This window comes from Vigna radiata, chromosome 9 (genome assembly GCF_000741045.1).
Source record: "Vigna radiata var. radiata cultivar VC1973A chromosome 9, Vradiata_ver6, whole genome shotgun sequence".
Lineage (NCBI taxonomy): Eukaryota > Viridiplantae > Streptophyta > Magnoliopsida > Fabales > Fabaceae > Vigna > Vigna radiata.
The window spans coordinates 9,559,242-9,568,399 of record NC_028359.1 but is presented as its reverse complement, the minus strand read 5'-3'; the positions used below and the strand labels follow the sequence as shown (position 1 = coordinate 9,568,399).

Genomic DNA, 9,158 nt, shown 5'->3' with positions numbered 1-9,158 from the left:
ACATTGAATATCTGAATCCATCTGGACGAATCACCAACCCATTCATTCATAGATGGAGCAACTATCTTTCCTTCAAACTGCCACAGAATTAGAGGGAAAGAAAACAAAAGGAGATGAAAATCATCAAACTTGACTATAAAATCCGTATTTCAATTCATGAAAAAGATTTAACAATTTTTTTTTATTAAACACCTTACAATAATGTTACGAAATGTTGGTTAGAGATACCTTAATCCTAACGTTTGGAGCCTTGCAGGGACCATTTAGGTTTAATCTTTTCACCAAAAGTATTTTGTTTGAAGGTATCAGTAGAGTTGCTGGCCCTTCCTCTCTACACATATCTTGCCATGCATTTGAAATTGCCTACAATCAATTAACACAAATAGTTAAAAATCACTCCATTGGTTACAAAGAGAAAAACATTACAATCATATGATTATTGTAAAAATAATTTATTTTTCTCACTCTTTATATAACACATTTATATATAAAGAGTGAGAAAAAAGAAAAATACTGATATATATACATTTGAATCATCAGTTTTGCCATCAGCATGAGCTCCATAGTCCATCACATTAACATATTTGATTTGGGTTTCAGCTTTGCTGTTCAGACAGAATGTGGCTGAAACAATACCTAGAATCATGATACCATTCATTAATCTTTGCATTTTTTACAAATTCTAGAATAACACTCTTTTTTCTGTTCTTATTTGTTCTTATTTGTCAAAGAATATTTATACAGGGATTTACATAGCTTGATCCTTCATTGTAACCAGTGATGATTAAATATGGAATAGGAAAAAAGAAATTAAATGCACAAGGTCATAATCATTAAATTACACATGCTTTTCTTAACAAGTGAAAATAACTTTAATAGGTCACTGATTATTTATTGATCAATTTAGATACTAATTGTTTTAGTAATCAAAACTGTAGTAAATTAATTTAAAAACAAAAAATAATTATAATTTTTTATTTACAAAAAATTATTTTAAATACAAATGCATGTCTATTCATCGACATTCATAAAGAGAAAATAGAATTCATTACGATGATAAAGAGAAAATAGAATTGTAAGGAACACATGTCACAAATATTGTTTCCATATGCGAGAATAATTAATACTGATGTATAACTCATTAATTTGGGATGCATTGCAAGAACAGATGGAAGATGATGTTATAAAAGTTTAAATTAAACAGTGATAAATATGACTTTTCATACAATTTATAAAGAACACCAAAATTTCTATTCTTTTAATACTACATGCATAATATATATTGAAAAAGGTATATAATTTCAATTGATATTAGGCTTAAGAATTATGATGAAAAAACACAATATTTAATATAATATTACTAATTTTATCTATATATTACGTTTTAATATATTAATAAATATAATCAATAACTAGTCATTAATTTTTACTACGTTGTATTTAATAAATATTATCGTTAATTTTCACCATGTATTATATTTAATAAATATAATTTATATCATTAATAACTATTATTATTTGTTGAATTAATATTAAGCATTAAATATGATTTTATTTTCTATAAAATTAGAGAGTTTCATTTAATTGATATACAAATTATCTCTGGTTTTCATGCATAAATAATTTAAAACTTTGCTTGTGATTTCTATTATAATTTGATACTTAATAACTGTGTATATGCTTAGCGAAAGATAAATAATTGAAATTGGATACACTCAAAAGAAAAAAAATAAAGATTGTGATTTTTTTTCCTGTGTTTAAATACTAAATACTATAATAATAATAATAATAATAATAATAATAATAATAATAATAATAATAATAATAATAATAATAATAATAATAATAATAATAATAATAATAATAATANTAATAATAATAATAATAATAATAATAATAATAATAATAATAATAATAATAATAATAATAATAATAATAATAATAATAATAATAATAATAATAATAGTTTTTAATGCTTCTCTGTTTTGAGTAACTTTTATAGTATTTAGGATATCAAGTATTTAGGGAGGTTATATGTGTAACTTTCATACATGGAGCACCTATCTATCCTTCAAACTGAAAAAAAAAATAGAGGAAAAGAAAACAAAAGAAGAAGAAAATGATAAAACTTTGTTATAATTGGGTAAATGTTTCTGTTGTAAATCTAATTACGAGTTTAAGTGAGATAGTGTAAAAATAGAAAGTTAAACACCACGTAAAGAATAATATTCATAAATATATTGTTTTAAAATGAATTAAAGATAGTGTTTTTCATAGGTGTTGTCTTTATTAATAAATATATTTTTCATTCCTCATGTATTAAAAATATTGACGAGATTTCACAATCAAATATAATATAGTCTTTACATGTGGTTTGGTGACGAGAATATTTTAGATTACTTTCGTGAAGTATAGAAATAAAATTCTTTATAATTTCATTTGATAATTGTAGTGTATGACCCTCTAATCAATTAAGACCAAATAATTCTATCAAATATCTAACTAGATGAGTAAGATTAATCGATCAGAGTCTCAACACAACTAGTGTGGTGATTAATGCTATATAAATCATACAAGCTAATATGATTGAATTCGGGACCATTGCCAGACCTAACACCTTTAATCTTTTTGCCAAACTGAATTTTAACTTTGATAATAAAATTCTCTAGTAAACCCCTAGTTTGTTTTTTATTGTTCATTAAAAATATCCATGCATGTCTACTATGATCATCAACAATGGAAAGGAAATATTTGTGACCATGTATAGAGGAAATAGAAAGAGGGCCCCAAATATCGTAATGGATTAAGTCAAAACATTCAGCAGATAAGGAAATACTAGTGGGGAAAGGCAACTTATGTTGCTTAGCATAATGGCAAACATCACAAACAACATTAGTATTGGCTTGAACATAAGGAAAATGATCACATATTTGTTTTACAACATTGTATCCAGGATGGCCTAACCTATAATGCCACAAATTTACATCAAGATGTTTAAAAGAAAAATCAGTTTTGGAAACAAAATCCTGATCAGCAGTAGGAAAGGCTTGCAGATAATAGAGTCCTTTGTGAGGATTAGCACACCCAATCATCTTCAATGTGGAATTCTCCCTTACCTGACAAATCTCAGAAGAAAATATTAGATTGCAATTCAAATCTCTTGTAAGACTTTGAACAAAAATTAAGTTGAAAGAGAAATCAGGGATATATAATACATTAAAGATGATAAAATCCTTAGAGAATTGCACTGTTCCAGCATAATTTGCAGTAACAACAGAGTTATTAGGTAGTCTAACATTTATGGGACTGATTTTATAGAAAGTAACAAAATTTTTCTTCTCATGAGTAACATGATCTGTTGCTCCTGTATCAATAATCCAGGAAAGAATACCTGGTTTGTCATCTTCATCATTTCTTTGCATTTGGTTGATTTTGTGTGTGGGCTCATCAGCTTTCTCAATCATTTTGAGAAGCTTTTCAATCTGTTCTGGCGTTAAGTTGATGAAGGCAGTATTGGTGCCTCCTCGATGCACAATTCCCTGTCTAGAATCATTCTGGAAGGTATTAACAGAATTTCCATCATTCTTTTTGTACCAAGGTGGGTAGCCATGCTTGGAGTAGCATTCATCCACTGTATGATTCATCTTATTACAATACGAACACTGTTTTCCATGATTAGGATTCCTGCCTCTGCCTCTTCCTTGACTGTATGATCCAACATTCCGGTTTTGACTCTTCCAATTTTGTCCAGCCTTCCAGTTGTTGCCCCTATCAGTCACATTTTCCAATACTCTTGCAATTTCAGTAGACTGATTGTGGGCAGTGGTGCCAGTATCAGTTCTTTCCTGTCTCTCCTGTTGTATGATGAGGGAGAAAGCACGATTGATGTTGGGTAAGGGTTCCATGAGGAGAATTTGAGTTCGGACAGTATTGTAGGTATCATTTAAACCTTTCAAGAAACATATAACGTGCTCTATCTCTCTATATTTCAGAGAAATCTTCAAAAAATCACAGCTGCAGGGGATTTTACAAGTAGATGTGGGCATAGGCCTAAGAGACTCCAATTCTTCCCAGAGAATCTTTAAATCAGTGAAAAACTGATTAACACTTCTTTCCCCTTGTCTTATTGAGTGAATATCTTGTAGAAGGTCTGACATTTTAAAATAGTCCCCTTTGGAAAATCTCTCTTTTAGTTCTTCCCATAATTCTTGGGCTTCTTCAACGTATATAACACTTTCGTCAATCTGAGGAGAAAGGGTTTTTATGATCCATGAAAGTACCATTACATTACATCTTTCCCATGCATCATACAAAGATTCACCATTCTTCGGTTTCTTGATAGACCCATCAACAAACTTTATTTTATTTTTGCATAAAAGGGCTCTTCTCATACTTCTACTCCAAGAGGAATAATTTGTCTCATTGAGAACTTGAGAGATGAGTGTTAGGCCAGGGTTCTCCCCAGGATGTAAGTAGTAGGGACTGGTAGGATTGGTAGAAGGATCTGTGTTTTCCATTGTGATGCAGGAAGGCAAAAATCAGGCCAAGAAAATGACCAAGAAGTATCAAGAAACAGACCTGGGCAGCGGAAACAGAGTGGGTGTTGATTCTGCTCTTGATACCATAATGAAAATGGGCCTAAGTAGCTACAGTGCAGCCCAACAATGATCTAACCCAACAAAACTAATCCAGCGAGAGTAAAAGAAAAGCTTTCGGCAGAAGCTTCCAGAGTCAGAGGTTAGATGGAGAAAGCGAGCTCGACGCGAGAGAAGAGAGGCGAGCAACTTGCGATCTTCATGGAGCGATGATGGCGGAGGCGGAGACGATCTCCGGGCAAGAAAGAAACATAGAGAAAGGGGAAGAGAATGGAAGACAAGAGCACCGATCAGAGGTAAGAACGAAAACCTTATTTCATTTACTGTATACTTCTTCTTCTTCTTCTCATCTCAAGCTTTTACAATTTCTTATATTACAAAGGAAACAGGGGGTAACGCTTTATATAGAGTTCGGAAGGGAATGGGAAAAACAGAAAATCCTAACAAACTAAAAATAACATGATTACTGTGTTAAAAACAGTAACCCAACTAATAATAAGGTTCAATAAGTCGTAAGTGAGTTTTAAGTTTAAAGTATGATCATTACTAATTCAACTGTAATTAAGTCGTAAGTGAATTCATTTTTGAATCTAAATCAACAAAGTGTTTTTGAAATCTTACAAAACGACAGATAACTCTCCTATAGAGTATGAAATCAATAAAATGAACTTCTGAAAACTTGTAAAAAGATCTTTTCAAAGATAAGCCTTAAAAGAAATAGCTTAGGGAGAAGCAGTGAACGTAGAATGATCTTGATAGCAAAAGTCCTTTTTCTTCTCTTGATACAATCTTCTTTATATAGACATCTTCGAAACAAATTTGTTACTCATAGCTTTTGACTTTTTTATAGGTTAGTAGCCTTTATGCTACAGTCAAAAGCTATTTTGCATCTTGACACAGCAATTATGTTGTGTACTGATGAGACAGGCATAAGGTATCTAGAAAACATTCCCTACATATTTTCATGTCTCTAAACATTTTTTTTATTCTGAATAGACTTTTGAATAAAGTTGGTAATCTGGATAGAAAAAGAGAGCACAACTTAACAGGCAAAAAAGTATTTGAACATACATGCATTAATTAAAGCGTCAGACGATGTAAGCATTTAGACATGATACTTGTACTAGTGTTTAATGCTTGTTTGTTTTGAGTAACTTCTATAGCATTTAGGATATCAAGCATTTAGCGAGGTTATATGTGTATCCTAGATAGTCTAACTTTTAATTAGACGCTTTAGTGATTAAATGTTCTGTTATGAATTCTATAACTTTTAACGCTTATAGCATATGTTCTAGATTATTAGACAATTAAAAATTATTTTGTTTTAGATGTTATGTTAGACTTCAAAACAAAGTTTCTTTAAACAATCTTGTCTTAAACTATTATAACACAGGATAAATGAAAGCCTCCACAAAAGGATAAGATATATGTAAGTCTTTTAAAACCACGATAGAAGCAATTTTATAAATGGAAACAGGTGCAAAATATGGACTAAATTTTAACTTTCATAATGGTGAGAATAAGTTTTGTGGGGCCTGGAATATATGACAATCATATCGAGATAGAAAAACGGACAAATACAACATAGAAGATAAAATATTCTAAAATAAGGAAATGAATGTCTAGTTGCAGAATTATTTGAACAAAAGAAGCGTTGTCAATAAGTTCACACAAATTACAAAATGATATTAACACAAGTTGCATATGTGCGCACAATACAAGAATAAGGCCTCAAAAGGATAGGAGCTGAAGCTTCGTATGTTGTTTAACTCAATTTTAAAAGAATTAGACAATTTCCATTGACTTTAAAATAACTTAGTAGCATAACCAATTCTAGATGCTAGTGGTAAGTATAAAGTTGTTTCAAACCTCGTCTTCTAGGGAACAAAAATGTAAGCACTTATTGGAATTTTGTGACTGAACTAATATGTGGTTAAAAAAGTCAAAGCAGTTAAATAAAAATATATTCTTATTCTATTTCTTAGGAGGATTTAATGCATTATTTAATTATTTAGTTTAGTAGATATTTTTCAAAGTTGGTTACAAATTATGTAGTATAAATATTTACTGTTTATGCTTAATAAAAGATATCACTTTCCCTTTCATTCTTTTGTCTCTTATATCTTAAAACCTAACAATTGGTATCAAGAGCATAAAGGATCTTACAGGATTTGCGATATAACCCACAAACATCTACAACCACAAAATAGCCACCACACATAAGATGGAATCTAAAACATCCTTTACTACCGTTTCTGTGTTTGTATTTGATGGACTAAACTATCAAATGTGGACTGTTAAAATGGAAGCATATCTAGATGCTAACGATGTATGAGAAGCAGTAGAAGAGGACTACGAAGTGTCTCCTTTGCCAAATAATCATACGGTTGCTCAAATGAAAAATCACAAAGAAAGCAGGCTTCGAAAGTCCAAAGTCAAATCAATTTTGTTCACAGCTGTATTCCAGTCATTTTCAACAAAATAGTGATGTTGAAAATGACACGTGAAATCTGGAAGTTTTTGAAGGAAGGGTATGAAGGTTGTGAGAGAATAAAAGGAATGCAAGCTTTGAATCTGGTTCGAGAACTTGAGATGCAAAGGATGAAAGATTCAGAGACAATCAAAGATTATGCGAACAAACTTCTCGGCATTGCAAACAGAATATGTCTTCTTGGCATTGAGATGCCTGATTCTCGAATTGTTCAAAAAATACTTGTAACAATTTCAGAAAGATATGAAACCACATTGACTTCCTTGGAGAACTCAAAAGATCTTTCTACTATTACCTTGGCATAACTTTTGACCGCACTTCAGGCTCCAGAACAAAGAAGACTCATGAGAGAAGAAGGTCATATTGAAGGGGCTTTGACAATTGAGTTGCTGAAAAAAAAAAAGGGGGTAGGTCATGAAGTTTCAACCACAAAAATGATAACAAATGTGTTGGTGGAGGCCAAATGTAAAATTCCATAAATGTGGACAATTAGGGCATGTGGAGAAAATCTGCAAGTTATCAGAAAAATAAAAGAATGTACAAGTTACGGTTGAAGACGGTGAAGAAGAAGAACATTTTGTTGTTTCTTACTTTTCTACTACAAGATCAATAGAAAGTTGGCTAATTGATAGTGGTTTTACGACCAAGAATTATTCAAAGATTTTGATGCAACCTACAACACAAAAGTCAGAACTAGAAACGGAGTAATCAGAATTGGAAATGGAGAAAAAATAATAGTGAAGGTTGAGTTAGACTTAAAGTCCACTTTTAAAAATTACTAATCTTCTAACACTTATTACAATCATCTTAAATAATATTAATTTGTTAACGTTTTTATAACATCCACAAAATAATTTTATTAAATAATAATTTCTTTTAGTGAATAAAATATAAATAAATATAATAATAAATGATTTTGAACACTACCCAATTTTAAAAAAAATATATAATATTATCCACTTATATTGTATGATATATCCTCGTAAGTGACAATATTTTATAAATTGGCTTGAGTCCCTAACCATCTTTGGAACTATAATTTTTTTTTATGTATGTATCTTCGACTTTACATACCAAAAAGGATACCACAAATGTCATTTTTATTAATTTATTTGTTATTATTAAGAAATAAATAAATAAATAAAAAAGCTTTAGGATGATAGATAAAGTAAAGATAAGTAGGCAAGGAAATTGAGAAAATATATTAAATTCACATTTCCATGTTACTTAGAAATGCCACAAATATTGGAAGCTTAATTTCTCTTACAATAAATCCACCACCACAAAGGTTGGCATGGGAATTCATTTTATTGACAAGATACTTTAGGAACCGTGGATCCAATCGTCCCATTAACAATGTTCTTACAAAAAGCATAAGCATCTTTGGAATTGGAAGATTTTGAAGAGACAATGTAAATCTGATCCAATGTAATGTTGAAACAACCAGATGGGCTACAGTTCAAATTAATTGCTTTCTCACTTGCAGAAGTTCCATTGAACCCTCTATAAGTCACTTCACTCACCCTCACTGCATCATCTCCCTGTTACCACAATTACTTCAAATCAAAATATTCAAATCACATATCATAATAATATTGTGAATGCAAATCAAGTTTATACCACTTCACTTAGAGTTTTAAAGCCGTAATGTTGGTCTATAATAATTGAATTCTTAGCATCTTGCAATATGATTTCCTCAAACATGATTTTTCTTGCATAACCTGATCCACCCTGCATAAAATTGAAGAATGTAAAGATAATAAAAGTTAAAAAAAAAAAAAAAAAAAAGGTATGATATATGAAGTATTGTATATATAAGTTACTCACTGGCCATGTCTTGATTCTTGCTCCATTTGTGGTGCCAATGAAGCTGCAGTTTTGCACATGTATCTCTTCAACTGTCTCATAGGATTTATTTCTACCAAGGCTTCCAATACTGAGTGATTCATATACATGTTTCATTACATGTCATGCACAGTTCAATCACATATTTAACTTTATTATTAACATTACAGAAACTATATATATGATACGATTTATACAAACCTTATCCCGTGGCCTCCTATGCAAAA

General features: G+C 30.4%; 1 protein-coding gene across 1 annotated transcript; it reads right to left on the bottom strand.

The window, feature by feature from the left end:
* Positions 1-7,723: 7,723 nt before the first annotated feature.
* LOC106773269 (probable polygalacturonase At3g15720) lies at positions 7,724-9,048 on the bottom strand. The gene is made up of 4 exons (XM_014659976.2): positions 8,914-9,048; positions 8,707-8,817; positions 8,409-8,627; positions 7,724-7,759 (listed from the first exon to the last, which is right to left on the bottom strand). Exons 1-4 carry the CDS (start codon positions 9,046-9,048, stop codon positions 7,724-7,726), a joined length of 501 nt encoding a protein of 166 aa, XP_014515462.2.
* Positions 9,049-9,158: the final 110 nt, after the last annotated feature.

Coding starts and splice junctions, on each gene's coding strand:
- LOC106773269 (XM_014659976.2), bottom strand. CDS start 9,048: ATGAAACATGTATATGAATCACTCAGTATTGGAAGCCTTGGTAGAAAT. Junction 8,818..8,913: donor CAAGAATCAAGACATGGCCA/GTGAGTAACTTA, acceptor AATTTTATGCAG/GGTGGATCAGGTTATGCAAG. Junction 8,628..8,706: donor TTAAAACTCTAAGTGAAGTG/GTATAAACTTGA, acceptor TTGTGGTAACAG/GGAGATGATGCAGTGAGGGT.